This window comes from Schistocerca cancellata, chromosome 2, assembly GCF_023864275.1.
Source record: "Schistocerca cancellata isolate TAMUIC-IGC-003103 chromosome 2, iqSchCanc2.1, whole genome shotgun sequence".
Taxonomy (NCBI): domain Eukaryota; kingdom Metazoa; phylum Arthropoda; class Insecta; order Orthoptera; family Acrididae; genus Schistocerca; species Schistocerca cancellata.
This window is the reverse complement of record NC_064627.1, coordinates 804,219,016-804,236,729: the sequence shown is the minus strand read 5'-3', so window position 1 is coordinate 804,236,729 and position 17,714 is coordinate 804,219,016. Positions and strand designations below refer to the sequence as shown.

The 17,714-nt window shown below is 43.1% G+C and overlaps 1 protein-coding gene across 2 annotated transcripts in view; it reads left to right on the top strand.

Moving 5' to 3' along the window:
- The first annotated feature begins 233 nt into the window (after positions 1-233).
- LOC126162664 (atypical protein kinase C) overlaps positions 234-17,714 on the top strand; it is a 761,639-nt gene continuing 744,158 nt past the window's right edge. For both annotated transcript variants that reach the window (XM_049919308.1, XM_049919309.1), the window contains exons 1-3: positions 234-370; positions 611-773; positions 3,011-3,132. In XM_049919308.1, the coding sequence (XP_049775265.1) occupies positions 709-773; positions 3,011-3,132 (187 nt within the window). In that variant the 5' untranslated portion in view covers positions 234-370; positions 611-708. The remainder of the gene's footprint in view (positions 371-610; positions 774-3,010; positions 3,133-17,714) is intronic.

The window sequence follows — 17,714 nt, the reverse complement described above, 5'->3', positions numbered from 1 at the left end:
TGAAAAGAAGGAGTCACTATTATGTTCATTTTACTTATGATTTATTTTTCACATTCAGGGCACTTGTAACAGGGCGATCGAATTTTTATTTGCGTCTTATTGGTTTTGTGAATTTGTTTGCATACTTACTACTATATTTATCGTTCGGACCACTTTGCGGACCACGCTTTTCAAATTTCGATATACAGTCTGCTGCGAGAGTGCCGCCATGCGTCAGTTTAAATAACCAGAGATGTGTCATGAGTTGTTGTCATTCGAGACACTGGGGGAAGGCGTTGTGTTGTGTACCTGTGGTGCTTGTTATTTTTATGTCAAGTGGTAGTGAAAGTGGCTGAACACAGTTATTGTAGATACAGTAGTGAAGCATTAGGTTTGTGTCTCTTCGCTGAATGTTGTAGTGGGAAGGATGAATGATAATTTGCGCTAAATTAAATTCTCTGCCAACTGTTCGGTCACTTGAGTTTTCTGTTAGTTCTCTAGCTATGTTATTCCAGTGTGTTTGTAATGACATAAAACAGTTTCGTGATTAATTTTTAGTTTGTTTGTGCATTCGTAGTGTGCTGTCAAAAGTACTGACCTTGATGTGGTCATATGATGTGTGCTTTTTCAGGACAAATCCCCGTTCATTAGACTTAACGGAGACAGATAAGCTTTCTGTTTCTCAAGTCAGTTGGTTAACGAAGCATTCAAGAAGGTGGAAACATAAAAATGCCTACCCAGCTTTCGCCTGATAACGAAGTTCCGGAGATAAGGGTGAAGACCGCTTATAATGGGTGAGTGTGATTCGTTGTTTCAAGGCACCCCGACGATATTTCATATTAGTTATTCTTTAAAATAGATCCCAACTGACTCGCAAAGGGTCGAAATGCCTGAGGTATATTGGTGACTGTACATTCGATTCGGACAGTTGTCGTTTCCAAATTCTCGGTGATCAGAAACGTTAATCAAAAATCTTGCTGTCCGCAGAGAATTTTAATTTAACTTCTTACCGGTTTAATCACTCTGGTTTCATAACTACCATCGTTTTTATATTCTTACGAAGTTAAATAAGATTCCTGATTTCAAACTATGATAGATGAACCATGTTTTGCGTGTATTTTCAAATCTGAATGATTCAGGGATGTAAGGAAAAACTCGGGCACTTTGTGTGGGAGGAAAGTTAATTGATGAATACACACTTCTTTTTGTATCTGTTTTAATATGAGTAAGTGATTTTGTGTCTATAGAACAGGAAGTCCGTGTCCCAATAGTTCATTTTACTTTCAGACATTCATTCGTGGTTGTATTCTTTCCAATCTTCTCAGAAATTTGAGTATAATGTTTGAAGAACCCATCTCTGTGGGCAAGACAGATGTTTTTTATGAGTACTTTGATGTCGCTGTGTTTAAAATAGATGGCCCTTAATCATTTGCATTGTGTGAGTATTATTTGTGTGGCCAGAATGTGTACGCTGGCTTTTCTTTCATGTTTGTATTTTGTGATGCACTTCTGTAGGCCTGATCCCGTTTTTGGTGTCTTTTGAACTGTGCTATATACTCTATAAGGGCAGTGTGCAAGGACTTAATATTCAACAAGGACAACTACCTACTGAGATCTTTTATGTATTTTAAATGTGACTTCTTGTGTACTCAACGTTATTCTATCTCATGGCACCACGCAGTAGCTACTCTTAAAATATTGAAAACAGTGTTTGCCTGCTAAGGCATTCACATGGATGGCCGCCTGTTGTGTTTAACACCTGTTGTGCCAGCCAATCTGAAAATGCCCTAAACAAGGCAAAACACATTATTGGCAAACTATAAAACAATAAAGGTTGTTTCTCCATAGACTGTTTATCTTTTAAAAACAGTTATCACTGATTGCTTTATGACCCTGCCCTGAGCTGAAAAAAAGCTTGTCTGGGTTGGTTACCAGTTGGCTGTGAAATGTGTTAACACCCTTCAGATGCCCATTGTTTTCCATAACTACTTTAAATTCAGTAGCTATCATGTTTGGTGAAGATAAGGGCACCAGGATATAAACATCCAGTTGTGGTGAAGTTTCTTGGAAACAAGGTCACTGATCTTGCTGAAATTCATTGCTGTGTACTTTTACATACCTAAGAAGTGGAACTTGGGATGCCATAACAAAATTGGCAAGGAGAAGGATGTCATATGTGTTTGACACCTGTGCATACTGGGTAGTACGATGACAGTTTCTATGTAGCCTCAATGAGAGGGAAAATACTTTTGTGTTAAAGGAGACCACTCCCCAAAAAGTAGTAGTGTTAAGCTGTCGAAAGGCACACACAAAAGAAACGAAACTTGATGGCTTTGGGAGTTGCGCTTTGATGAATTCATGTGAAATGTCCACTCTCACATGTCTACATACACCTATGCCCCATGTGGGTGCTTCAACTTATAGACTAGTTATGGGCAATCAAAGGAATAAATTGAAGCTATGTGAGAGCTATTTCCAGAAATTCAGAAAAGTGTTTGCTCACTTGGTTTTATAGTTTGTCTATTTATAGCAGAGCTATGTGTGTATTGAAAGGTCTTGAATGTTTTTGATTAATATTGGATAAGAAATACACTGTTGGTTTATAATATTAATCATCTATTCAATCATGGGTCCTTGCGTACCTGGGAGAGGGCACTGACAAAAGTAAAAGCCTTATTGTGTCCCCCTTCTGATAGATTTTGTTGAGAAACTTTACACATTTTTGTTTACTTCTGGTGGTCACATTTTTCCACAGTGTTTATTCCTGTTAGGTGTTTGTAACTCCTGTATATGAACAAAAACATTGTGTTATGGCAGCGGGTATTTCATACTGTTACTTCTCTGAATTTGTAAATCTTGATGAAGTTATGTATTTTGACAGTTTAGTTTTCTATATTGTCTTTCATGTAGTTGTCATATTTTCTGTGTAATAATTAGTGTGTTAAAATTATGATGTGATATAGTAAAATAGTTTCAAGTAAACTGTGTGACTGTAAATTATAATGGATATAAATCATTGTTTTTCTTGCAGGGAAATCATGATAACTTATATTGATCCACAAATCACAGTTGAGCAGTTATGTCAAGAGATGAGAGACATCTGTCGTTTTCCCCCAGACCAAGTCTTTACTATGAAATGGGTTGATGAGGAAGGTGCGTATTTAAATTTCTGACTGCATGTTACGTCCAAAATGTATGACATGTTCTGTTGAATTAACACTGCTTGTTGTATATAATTAGGCACAATACTGAGAATTGTGACTAGTCTGTAACAAAACTTTTCTTAAAAATGTTTAAATTTACTTATGGAGATTCAGTGTATGACTGGGGACCATCAGTGAGGTTTCAGGAAATTAGTGTTTGATTTTTCCCCTTATTAGACAAAAAGCGACTTATTCAAAACGCTCCATTAGTGGGATACTTTCTTAGTGTTGTTTTGAGCTTTGTAATTTTTGTTGTATCATAAAGGGCTACTTTCGTATATTCATTGGAATGACAGGTTATCTTATCTCAACCATAAAGGGAAAACTTTGGAAATATTAAGAAACTTTTTGTTTGTTGAGTAATACATATTTCAATACTTTAATCTGTAGTAGCTCCACCTCTTCCAAGTTACCACACCTGATAATTGACAATTTCTTAAGTAGTAAAAAATGTGGAATAGTGATGTTTGCCTGAAATGAGATTGAATGTCAGGAGAAGGCGTCTATTAATGTAATAAAAAGTTGAGTGTAAATGTAAACCAAAATACTATGTGTCTTGCAGAAAGAGAGATAGAGAACCATGTTTCAAAGCCTTGGTGTGAAGTTTATGTTGTTGTACGATCAGTAATGGTTGGCTGTTTCAGGTCAAAATGAAATATGCTGATCCAGCATATGTACTTATAACAGGAAAAGTTTATTGACTGATCAGTTACACAAATAAGTTGCTTGTAATGCAGATAGAAAATGCATATATAAAAGGCACAGCGACTGAATTTGCAATGTGTTATAATGGAGACTACCCACTTCGTTTATATTATAGAAAAATTTGACAAAGTGCAATCTGCAGTAATACTTGCTCAGGGTAGAGATGCTATTACCACTATAAATATAATCCATAAATCCCAGTGGTGTCATTTGTGGTCACATATGGAGTGCGCTCCTATATTACAGCATAATTTGGGCACACACTACTTGGTAACTTACTGCTAGCCTGCTTTCAATTTCATTTACGTAGTATTCTGCATTGAAAGGCTGTATTGTTGATACAGGTAAGATAGTAATTATAGCAAAAACAGTTATCAGATTCCAAGGTAGCATATCTGTAATGTGTAGTGGGTAACACATGTACGTTCTAGAAAGTGTTGGCCGTTGGTGCTAAGAGAAAGAATCAACAGTGCCATAGAATTGAAACAATAATGGAGACTGTGAATAAATGTAACTTCGTCTTGGATCTAGAATGTTGAACTCTTAGTTTAGTTCATTACTTATTTAATGTGTTACAGGAATGACTACTTACCTATTTTCAATGAATTTTAATATCCTGTGTATCAGAGTGATGGAACAGGCACAGGAATCTAAACCTTGAAGTCCAGATGATACATCAGTTTGCTAGTTAGCTTGAATATTATTTAAATTAGTTCAAGGGGTCAACTGAACCTACCATTACTGCGTGTCTGCTCCATCCTGTAATGTAATAGTGATGTGGCATCTGATATCAAATGTGTGCATTCAGTAAGAGAACAGAATTCTGACAATAAACCAGTGAATGTGAATATGAAACTGTGGATGTGCTGTTGCATTAATCAGTACTATAGCTAGGGGTCTAGATTATGTTGGAATGTGACAGTAGGATTGAGTTGGCAAAGCACTGTTGAATGCTTCAGTTGATCCACTTTTGTACAGGTTGATAGATGCTGGCCTTGCTAACCGCAGCTGACTTTTGTTGTTGTTTTGGTCATCAACCCCAAAGTTCGTTTGATGCAGATCGTTCTTCTCACGTCAGCTATCCTCTTCGGTTCAGCATAACTCGTGCATCCTACATAATCATCAATTTAATTTAAGTACTTCTGTCTAGACTGGCTCCAGTGATTATTTCTACAGTTTTCAACAACAATACATGTCATATGTGTTTACCAATTCTGTTCATTTCATTATGCTTTTTATGAGTCATTCATACTCATTGACTTGTTGTAGGGCATATTCATTCCTTGCTCAGTTAGTTCATCTTGTCTTTAACAATCTCCTGTAATATTGTGTTTCAAAGGTTTGTAATCATTTAGTTTGCCAAAATAGTTCAGTCTAAACTACCTTATCAACTGGGTTGAACAAGTGTGTATGGCTTAAATTTGTGATTTGTATAAAATATGGGCCATAAAATTATATATATTTCATTATACAGTGAGAGTATATTACGGTCATGTAGAAGTCAGTTTCGGATTCATCTAAAGACTGTATTTTAGCATATTTTGTGCTTCTCTTTAAGTATGTTATCAGTTTACTTAAATTTTGAACTGTTAGTCAAAGTATAACACGCATTCAAGTTGTACTGATGATACTGAAATAATATCTAAAGCATTTTCTTAGGTTTCTGGCTGTTCTCTACTGACCTCAGTTGGTAATGACAAATTTGTAGTGATGCCTATTGCATGTGGTTAGACCAAAGCATTCTCAAGTACACTATATGCAGTATCCACTCTTAACCAATATTCATTGTCACCAAATACTACTCTGCTTCATGTAATTTTTCTGGAAGGTGTACCACCTGGCACAAACTACACAGCTGGGGCCAAGAGGAATATGCAGTAATGAGTCGTGGGCTTTCACTACCACTGCAATGTTAATGGCTGCTGATGGCTGCTGTTGCATTACCTTTTGAGGTGTAGATTCAATTTTTTTGTTAGTTGGTGAAGCCCACAAATGTAAAAGCACAGAAACATGGTTTTGGTCGCAAACTGATATGTAGCTTTGCCCAAAGTGTAGGATAGGTTGGAAGGTTACAGGGTGTTTGGTTGGCGAAGCCAACAAGTGGGAAACTGAGAATATGTGGTTGTGGGGACCTACTTGTCTACAGCTTACATTGTTTGATAAATCTGCCATTAATATCACATTACGTTTGCCCTGTTGTTTACAGAATTTGTCGCATGTTTTCTGTGTTACTGGTGCAAGCTGACAGCCCTTATGGAATATTCCTCTTTATTCCACAACTGTACCTACATTAGAAGTTGCAGTTATTTTGTAGATTTTTTATTGTTTGTCCATCATGAATTGTTTTATTAGGTTCTATTTTCCCTGATCATATCCTGTAAAAGTAAGTAGTAATTATATCATCCTTTCTATTTTTCTTGCTTAAAAGTAGTTGCTAAAAGAATGGATGGGCAATTATTAGTTCCTACACAGAGAAATGTAAGGTAAATGCAGTCTCCATACTGAAATTTAACATATAATCTGAAAAACGCAGTGTGAAACTCAACACCAGACAGGTTCCTTGACTCCACCCTCAGACCAGCAAGAGGACATAATTACATTGGTTCCATTTGGTAAATGAACCTGTAAGATGGTTTCGTAGGATTTCATGTTGTGTTGGCAAACAGCTTTCACCTCGTAAGATTGTCGCAGCTTATTTTATTCCCTGGACTAACAGGCAGAGGGCTTACAGAATTACGTGTAATGACTGCTCGTACAAGTATATCAGTCAGGTGGGTAGAAAATTTGAGGTTAGTTTCATTAAACATTCATGTGGCTTGGGCTCTAACTCAGCTTTGGGTTCCCATTTTTCTGAGACAGTTCACTCTGTTACCAGTAATTCATCCTACCTTTCAGTGTTCCATAGTGAACATAAGGGCCATATTCTCGAAGTTCTAGAATAACTAAGGATTTACCGTACCTTAAAGTAATCTCCTAGTCACTCTCTCAGCACCCAAGTTGAATCAAAACATAAATTGATCTTAGTTAATTTTGATTAGCTCAGTGGGTAACCCTGCCTGTTCCTGGTTCCTGTTCACCTTTTTGTGCATTGCCTCCTCCTGTGCTGCCTTGAGTCGTCGTCGTTTGCAGGAGAGCTTCTGTTAAGTTTGGGAAGTAGGAGACGAGGTACTGGCAGAAGTAAGGCTGTGAGGACGGGGCGTGAGTCGTGCTTGGGTAGCTCAGTTGGTAGAGCACTAGCCCGCGAAAGGCAAAGGTCCCGAGTTTGAGTCTCGGTCCGGCACACAGTTTTAATCTGCCAGGAAGTTTCGATGCCACAATATTTCAATTGGCAACAGTTCAGCCATCTTCAAGTGAGTCTTTTGTGCTTTCTGCAGCACAATCTACAAGAATATCAAATTTACAATGGAATTGGGGAAAGGCAATTGTCTGCTGTTTCTCGATGTCTTGGTCAGTGGGAAAGTGGATGTATCATTGGCCATTGTGTTTTCCATAAGCCCACACATACCTGACCTGTATTTGTTTGCATCTAACTGCCACCATCCATTACAAAATATGAACATCCTTCGACCATTCATGCACTGGGCAGATGTTATGATGTTATGTCTGATGGAGACGGCTTCACAATAAAAATGATAGTATGGTGTTGTTGGCTGGGAGGTCCCATTCGGGTTTGGCCACCAAGTGCAAGTCTTATTTCACTCAACACCGATGAGGATGAAATGATGATGAGGATAACACAACACCGAGTCAATGAGTGGAGAAAATCTCCAACTTGGCCAGGGATCGAACCCGAGCCCGCTGCTTGAGAGGCAAGCAAATTACCACTCAGCTAAACAGGTGGACACAGTTTCGCAAAGGAGCTGGAACACCTACAGTCTGTGTTCAAAGATAATGGATATTCTCCACATCAGAACTGCACATCTTTAAGGAGGAAGAAACATGACCACTGACAAGATAAAGAGGAGGAGGAGCAGCTGTTCAAGTCCATATGCCACCAATATTTAACTGAAATTAAACAGAATCATAAGGAAACATTATGCCAAAGTAATCTTCCACCCTGTGCTCTTCTCGGCTTGACAAAGGACAATGTGGGACTGCAGAGGGCTGATGTCTCCAGAATGCCTTGCCAATGCGGAAAAGCCTACATTGGTTAGACATGTGCACAGTGTGCGAAAGGTGCATTGAACACGATCACCACACTTGCCTTTTACAGCCCAGCAAGTCAGCCATAGTCAAATGTTGCTTCTCCACAGAATATTACATGGATTATTCTGCTATGGAAATCTTGGTTGCAATGAGGTCCTTGTGAGATTCATTTATTAAGGAATTGGTAGAATTAAGTAACTGGGGGAGCCCAATAATTTCTTTAATATCTACAGAAAGAAAACATTTCATGACTAGTGACATGTCCAGTGACAACTAGTTTTATTAATTCAATATCTGAATTTAACTCTGTGAACCTGCATTCCAGCAGAGAGCGTGCATGCAGTGTCACCAATATGCATGCTCCTGCATACTACAGATGGACCAATATTCGAAGGGGATGCAAAACTTGACACAGGTTGCTTATGTAGTGGCTACCTTCATGCATGTATGTCTGCACCATTTTTTTTTTTTTAATGTTAAGTCAACAACATGAACTAGCAATCTCAAGTACTAAACACTCACCTGAAGATGGCTGAATGGTTGTCAGTCGAAATATCATGGCAAGAAGTGGACATGACAGGCTGCAGTTCCGAAACTTCATGGAATGCTTATCACTATTTCAGTTGGTGTACTTCTTTGTGTGCACCTGATTTGGAATATGTTTTTTCAGTATTTTTTCTCTCTGCTGCCCATTTTTTTCTGCCCACCGTGGTTCCCATATAGCTATTCCATTGGTTTGGTTTTGCAATGTTTCTGACCTTGAATGTTTAACAGTCCTCAGTCCTCCTGTTAATTACCTGGTTATGTGCTGCTGCATTTAATCCTTTCCCTACTGCTGATCCTCACTTTTATTCCTATCCTTTGACATGTCAACTTTGTATTCATGATTTCTTCTATTGTACACTATGAAGACTCTCCAAAATGTGATCTCCCAGGTTTTATCTATGTGATTGTTTCTCTGGTATTTACCTGTCTTGTTGATTCCATTTTATGAACAATATTTTGATGGCTGACTCAGCCATGTACATAAGGTGCTGTGAACTGTGTTTTTATGCTCACTTCCTGAACTGAGAACAGTGTGGTTGTGCATAATGTGGAATCAGAAACCTGACTGAACTCTTGGAAGTACGGCATAACACTTTAGAATGTTGAGCATCTAGTCAAACTTATATCGGTACATCTCTCTTACTGTTGTTAGAGTGAATTTGAATCCCCGGAACTTTTTTTTGGTCAACTTCCAGATAAACCAGACACAGTCATAAAGTGTGACAGACTGCAGTTTGTGTGATACAAATATTTTAAATTGTTGTGACTCTAGGCTCCTCAGCTGGCCCTACATGAAATGTAGAGCCTGACTTGATGATTAGAGCACTAATAATTGAAATAAAAGAGTAAACATCTTCAAAGATAGTTTCAAGTGTCATTAAAAATTAAGTGGAACTTCTCAAAACTACTAGTTACTCAGGCAGTACCCAAATTTAGCAGTGATTTAATGCAGTCTGATAAAAATAATCAATCTAAAACACTCCCAGAAAATATGAAGACTGAGCCACACTTCACTGGTTCATCACACGCCTAACACACCTAGCAGTAAGTGACTAAGATTGTCATTTGGTTGATTGCTTGGGATTCTTCAAATAATGTTTGTGGAGAGACTGTTCAGATCTAAATGTCTTCACCAAATTATAGCATTGTAATTGAGGGACTTTACTGTCAGTATTCTGAACTTCGTGGCGTTATCAATTTACTTAAGTTTCCTTATTTCATTATTGTTGAGGTCTTTTATGTTATGAGGTAGAGTTGAATTGTTGCAAACCTTTCGTGTCTGTCCAATGTCTGTTACTGAAATACTCTTGGAGGACTGCAACAAATGATGAAATGCCTCTTGGTTCAGTAGAACCTGTACAGTAAATCTCAAAAATTTTGTCTCTGTCTATGATGATGTTTTAATTTTAAACTTGGATATGTTATTGATGAGAGGCAGGGAAGTGGCAATATGTAGCTCAGTCTATTCACTGAATGTTTCTGAAAATTAATGTTTTCTTGCTTTGATGCACTGCAACTGCAGAATCAACTTGTTCCCCCCCCCCCCCCCCCCAATTGTTGATACTGCATGGAACCTCTTTTGGACCCAATGTTAAAATAGTTGTTACATGTTTGCACTTAACCTTAAAAATGTTTTATTTGTAATTACAATATTATGGAAAGGATAGATTGCTACACAAAATGTAAAGGAGCCAATGACTTACAGACAGGCACAATGAAAAGACTGCTGTACATTTAAGCTTTCACCCAAAAGGCCTTATTCCAGAGTAGAAAGCTCGCACACATTCAGGCAAGCGCAATGCATACACACATGACTACTGTGTCTCTCTCCTTTCAAAAGGCACTATCCGTTGTGGAAAATCTTTTCACCACTAACCCTACCAACCATACTCAACACAAAATCAATACTGAACTCTGCCTGACTCATTTCACTTCTGCATCTGTCCGTGGTCCACCTCGCTACCCACAAATCGTCCTCCTGTTAACAATTCAGGATTTCTTTGCTTGAAACCCTGCATCACAATCATTCCCCAAATCCCTGAACTTGGAAGCCAACTACATATCCACAGAAAAAACTGCAATCCATAACCTAAAAGCTGATCCCGACCTTATAATTATACTTGCTCACAAAGCCTCCGCCACTGAGGTTGCAAACTGCTGGGATTACTTGGCAGACGGACTTTGCAGCAGTCAGATTTATCCATATCTCATCCCATAACCTGTCCATGATGTCTCTCTCTCTCTCTCTCTCTCTCTCTCTCTCTCTCTCTCTCTCTCTCTCTCACACACACACACACAACCTCTACCACTCACTGCATTCCAAAGTCCATAAACCCAACCAACCGGAACACACAATTGTGACTGGTTACTATGCCATCACTGTGCAAATCTCTGCTCTCGTGGACCAGCACCTTCACCTTATTACCTGTAACCTACTCCCCCCCCATGCAAAAGACACCAACAGTTTCCTTGCCTTTACAATAGGGTGTCTTGCTCTGCTATATCATCTCTAATGCCCATGACCTTGCTGCTATGGAACACTACCTTCTGCAGCACCTGACTGACTCAAAATCTACAACCTCCTTCCTAGTCACCATCGCAGCCTATACTCTCACCCACAATTTTTTCACCCATGCAGCCATCACCAACAATCAAATCTATGGTATTGCAGTGGGCACCTTTGTGGCATCAACCTATGCCAGTCTATTCATTGGCCATTTAGAGGAATCCTTCCTAACCATCCAAAATCCCAAACCCCTCACCTGATTCTAACTGGATGATGAAATCTTTGTGACTGCTACGGTCGCAGGTTCGAATCCTGCCTTGGGCATGGATATGTGTGATGTCCTTAGGTTAGTTAGGTTTAAGTAGTTCTCAGTTCTAGGGGACTGATGACCACAGAAGTTAAGTCCCATAGTGCTCAGAGCCATTTGAACCATTTTTTGAAATCTTTGTGATGTGGACTGAGGATGATGACACCCTATTCACATTCCTCCAGAATCTCAACACCATCCCCATTCATTTCACCTGGCCCCCCCTCAACCCAAGAAGCCCCTTTCCTTGATGTTGACTTCCACATCAATGACGGCTACATCAGTACTCCATCCATATCAAACTTACCAACAACCAGCAATACCTCTGCAGTTGTCATCCGTTCAGTACCAAGAAGTCCATTTCATACAGCCTAGACACGCATGGTCATCACATCCAAGAGTACAGCGACATCAGCGAGAAATCGTGGCCATGTGTGTACTTCCTGCTTGTGTGAATGTTGTTATACCTGTCTGTAAAAGTCTCCTCCATACTGTGTGTAGCAATTTATCCTGTTCACAGTATTGTTGTTATTCCATCGTGTACTTTTATTGATAATTAAGTTGTGAATGTAGTTTTATCTCTTTGAGCTGAGGTTAGTTCCACAAACATGGTTTAAAAAGGTAGCATTTTGCATTTGATAAAAATGAACACCCTTTCTAGCAATTCTTGGATTTATCACTATGTCGAGTCTTGGGTCCTGCATGAATTTTTAGCAGCAAGACTTATTGTTATCGCCCCCAGGGGCTCAGCATTCATTTGCTGGGTACGGGCTTGGCGACCCCGGGGTTCCTGAGCTGGGGACTGGTAAGCGCCCCCTGTCCCCCGTCACCGTAAGCTCTGAGTACACTTCAGCGACCATCGTGCGGCGCGGCGGTGGAATGTTGTGTGTCTCAGGGAATGGGGATCTTGGCTTGACCGCCCGGATCGCGAGGATGGAACAAACCTCTATAAAAAACCCCTCAATCTTCCGGTGTGCTCCGCGCCTATGAGATGCATGGCTGTTGAGGTGGAACAGTCGCAAGCGGGCAACCTCTGGGGCACCTGCCACACCCCAGTTGTATAGGGCTTACTCAGGCATGCGGGGCTCTGTCTGAGCGGACGTTTAGTTCCCTAGCTGCTCGTGGGATCGAGATGGAACCCTCGAACTTTTCTTTTCCTCCCAGCGGAAAGGGTGGGCCGCTGGTAGGTTCTAACACCCAATCTAACAAGAGGGCTCGTGTAGCCAGTCCTCCTAATTCAGGTACTAGTAACAGAACGCATTCTGCTTCTCAGAATGTGTTTCTCATAATTAAAAGAAAAGATGGGAGTTTTGAAAAAGTTTCGCCATTTTATATACAGAAGGGCTTAGAGGGTATTGCTGGCACGTTAAAGTCTGTAAAGCGCTTGCGCAATGGCACCTTGCTGGTTGAAACATCTAGCTTCCAGCAAGTCCAGAACCTTCAGAAGGCACAATTTCTTGGGGAGTTTGCGATAGAGACTGAATTTCACAACACCTTGAACTACAGCAAGGGTGTTGTGACTTGCAGAGATCTTGTCGACATCCCCCAAGACGAACTGAAGTCTGAATGGTCCCGGGAAGGAATTGTCGACGTGCAACACGTTATGAAACGGGTGGATGGTGCTCTCATGAAATCTGACTCATTTATCCTTACGTTTAACAGCACCAAATTGCCAGAGCATGTGAAGGCAGGTTTCCTACGTCTCAGTGTACGGCCTTATTACCCCAATCCCATGCGGTGTTTTAAATGCCAGCACTTTGGCCACACTACTCTCGGCTGTAAAGGGGAAGCCACTTGCGGGAAATGTGGTAAAGCCGCTCATGGGGGAGTTGATTGCTCCTCTCCTCCCAAGTGTGTCAACTGCTCTGGGGATCACCCTGTGTGGAGTAGGGAATGTAGAGTTTTCCTTGAGGAACGGAAGATCCAGGAACTTAAAACCACCAAACGCATCCCGTACGGTGAGGCAAAGAAAATTTACCAGTCCCTGCAGCCGCCCACGTTCGCTGCTTCCTTTTCTTCCGTTCTGAAACAGCCAGTCTTGAAAACTGATGCCGCTACACAAACAGAGGTTGCTACTGTCAGCACTAGCACCTGTGTTTGTCAATGTACATGTGCTGCTGCTGTTCCTGTGAAGCCTGCTGCTCCTCCCCGGCCTTCTGACCAGGCCGTGGTAGCTGACGTCATGGAACTTCCTGCCCCTTCCCAGGTCCAGTCTTGTGCCATGCCTAGCGCTTCTACACCCCCTACTGCTTCTGAGGTTTTGGCTCCAATGCCACCTCAGGCCAGAACATCGAAGCACAAGCCAAAGGTGAAGACTCGCCCGCTAAAGGAGACTGAAGTTGTACAGTCTGCTGATGTGGATGTCCTTCTCTCTGACGTCTCTCTCGACTCCTCTTCTGAGGCGATGGAGGTAGATGCCAGACTGGGGCAATCGTCTCGCCCCAAAACTGAGCCTCCACCTGTTGTGGGTTCTCCTCCCCGACAGAAAGTGCGACTGAAGGTACTCCCGCCCCGATAGATGGCTCCCATTATTCAGTGGAACATGAATGGATTCCGGGCACATGTGGAGGAACTGCACCTCCTAGCACGGCAACGCCCCCTGTGCTTGTGTTTACAGGAAACACATCTAAAACAATCTGATGCTCCTGTACTCAGGGGCTATAGGTTGTATCGCAAAGATGACCTGACTGGAGACAGGGCCAAAGGCGGAGTCGCCGTGTTTGTCGATAATGACCACCACTCCTCTGCTCTCCCCCTGGATACTGACCTGCAAGCAGTTGCAGTTGCAATTTATTCCGGTCGGAGGCTTACTGTTTGCTCCCTTTATTTACCCCCTCTGGATGCAGTGAACTTAGAGGCTCTCACAAACCTTATCGACCAACTCCCCCGCCCGTTTGTCCTCCTGGGAGACTTCAATGCCCATCATGTCCTGTGGGGCTCCGCTTCTATTTGCGCTCGAGGTCGAATTTTGGAGAGCCTCCTAACATCTCAAGTGTTGTGCATCCTCAACACAGGTACTCCGACTCATTTCTCTAGTGCTACAGGGTCATTCTCAGCCATTGACCTCTCTTTCTGCTCTCCAACCCTCACTGACTCCGTTCACTGGGAGGTCATTGACGATCTACATTCCAGCGATCACTTCCCTATCCGCATTCATCTCCTGGATGGTGTATTGCTGGAGCAGCGGCCACCATCGTGGATGATTGGCAGGGCTAACTGGCCACTGTTCACTCGGTTGGCTGTCTTTGACCGCCACAACAGCGTACAGGAATGGGTGGATCACATCACGCTTGTGATCCACCATGCTGCTGACCTGTCCATACCACAGTCTTCTGGCACTCGTAAGCGGCGCCTTGTGCCTTGGTGGACAGAAGAGTGCCGTTCAGCCATCCGTGACAGGCGTGCGGCTCTTCGCCGATTTAAATGCCGCCCAACAGCGGTCAATCTTACCGCCTTTCGTATCGCGAGAGCCAGGGCACGCCGTGTCATTAAAGAGAGCAAGAAAAGGTCATGGCAGGAGTTTCTGGACTCCATCAACCGTTCCACTTGTTCCACAAAGGTATGGGAAGCCATCCGGAGGATTTCCGGTAAACGCAGCCGTTTACCAATAGCTGCAGTCCTGAACCAGGGCTGCCTCCAAACGACACCCAGCGCCATAGCTCAGTCGCTGGCAGAGCATTTCGCACAAAGTACTGCCACTGCAACCCAGGATCCAGCGTTTCGTCGCTACCGTGCGACTGTCGAAAGAGCGAATTTGAACTTTCGGTCGAACGGTTCTGAGGCCTACAACTCCCCTTTCTCCATGTGGGAACTTGAGTCGGCTCTTACTGAGACTTCTGACACTGCACCAGGTTGCGACCGCATCCGGTACTCCATGCTTAGACATCTGCCAGCGGCGTCAAAGGAAATCCTCCTTGAATGTTTTAATCTCATATGGCACACAGGAGTGTTCCCAACCTCGTGGAGGGAGGCAATCCTCATCCCTCTCCTCAAACCAGGAAAGGACCGCACATGTCCCAGTAGTTATCGTAGTATCGCCTTGACAAGCTGTGTCGGAAAGACTCTGGAACGGATGGTTAACCGTCGTCTGGTCTGGCTGCTAGAGACCAGACAGCTCCTTAGCCGCTTTCAGTGTGGATTCCGAAAATTTCGATCCACAGTCGACAACCTGACCCTCCTCGAGGCGGCTATTCAGCAGGCTTTCCTCCGACAGCATCACTGTATCGGTATCTTCTTTGATATCAGTAAGGCATATGATACTACTTGGAGACACTGTATTCTTGCACAACTGCATCAATGGGGCTTTCGTGGCCGCCTCCCTATTTTCATTCGGTCTTTCCTGTCTCAGCGGTTTTTTCGGACCCGCGTTGGTAACACAGTCTGATCGCTTTGAGCAAGAGAACGGTGTCCCCCAGGGCAGTGTTTTAAGCGTTACCCTCTTTGCCATAGCAATCAACAGTATAACGTCTACAGTGAGGAGTCCAGTACAGTGCTCCTTGTTTGTGGACCACTTTGCTGTTTTCTGTTCCTCCTCTAGTGTTGCATCCGCGAGCCGTCAATTGCAACTAACGGTGCGGCGGTTAGAGGAGTGGGCTGCAAAGACGGGTTTTAGGTTTTCTGCCGATAAGTGTGTTTGTGTTCATTTTAATCGTTCTCGTCGTCTTTTTACGTTGCCTGCCTTGCATATGGGGGATACTGTCCTACAGTTTGGAGACACAGTGCGGTTTCTGGGCCTCATTTTTGACTCCAGGTTGTCATGGTTGCCACACCTACGTGACTTGAAAGTCAGAACGCTGAAGGCACTGAACATCCTCAAGTGCCTCAGCCACAGGTCTTGGGGAGCGGACAGGGCGCGTCTCCTTCAGTTTTATCGAGCTTTCGTGCGCTCACGGCTGGACTATGGCTGCACAGTATATGGGTCAGCGAGGCCGTCTTATTTGCGGGACCTTGACGCTGTTCACCATGCTGGGATTCGACTGGCTACGGGTGCTTATCGGACCAGTCCCGTCCCCAGCCTCTGTGCTGAGGCTGGCGAACCGCCACTTACCATCCGGCGGCAGCTCCTGCTGGTGCGCCAAGCTTGTAAGTTTCTTGCAGCTCCCAGCTCGCCTGCTCACCATCTTGTTGCCCTTCCACCTCTGGATCGCCTTTTTTCCCGCCGTCCCCGGGCTACGTTGCCGTTTGGGATCAGAGTGCACCGTGTGCTTGAGTCCCTCGGTGTGGAGTCTGTCCAACCCCAAATCCTGGGTTTTAACCGCCTGCCACCCTGGTTACTAATGAGGCCACGTGTGATTTTAGATTTATTGCAGTATAAGAGAGATTGCACTCCTGCCACCGTTTTTACTGCAGCATTTTCTGCTATTTTATCTGAGCATCACGACTATGTAGCTGTTTTTACGGATGGGTCGAAACAAGGGGATTCCGTGGGTTGCTCAGTTGTTTTTCCGGATCGTGTCCTCAAGGTCCGCCTGCCTCCGACTTTTACTGTCTTTGATGCAGAATTGTCTGCGATCTTGCGGGCACTGGAGCCGATGAGACTTTCTTCCTCGCTTAAATTTCTTGTCTGTTCCGATTCACTCAGTGCCCTTCAATCATTGCACCATTTGTATCCGGCGGATAAAGCAGTCCAGACCATCCAGGATGCTCTCCTCCGGCTACAGCGGCTGGGGAAGGTTGTAGCTTTCTGCTGGGTTCCGGGGCATGTCGGCATTGCTGGGAATGAAAGGGCAGATCTCGCAGCCAAGGAGGCGTGTCTTGATCCACACGTATCTCAGTGTGCTATCCCGTTGCACGCACTCACCTCGCTGTTGAGCTCCCGAGTCATGTGTCGGTGGGAGGATGAGTGGCTGGAAGTGACTGACAATAAGCTCCGTCTAGTCAAGCCCACAACGCGTGTGTGGTGTACTTCCTTTCAGCCCCGTCGACGAGACGAGGTTCTCCTCACTCGGCTTCGAATAGGCCACAGCCCTTTGACGCATGGCTTCCTGCTCCGGCGAGAAGACCCTCCATTGTGTGGTGCTTGCGGCGTCCAGGTCACTGTGAGCCACATTTTACTGGATTGTGTTTTATTTTCTGACCAGCGGGCCTCGGCTGATTTGCCGGCGGACCTGCCAACTCTTTTAGGCAACACTCGGATGAATGTGGTCAAAGTTTTAAAGTTCTGTGCCTTGTCAAATGTTTTTACAAAGATTTTAGGAAGAGGATATTAATTTGCTCACTGTGTGACAAGCTCGCCCATCTTTTATGTAAGAGGCCAGCCAATGACACTTTCCTGTGTCATTCTTGTTGCTATGTTTTCCCTTCCCTTAGCTTTTACTTTCTT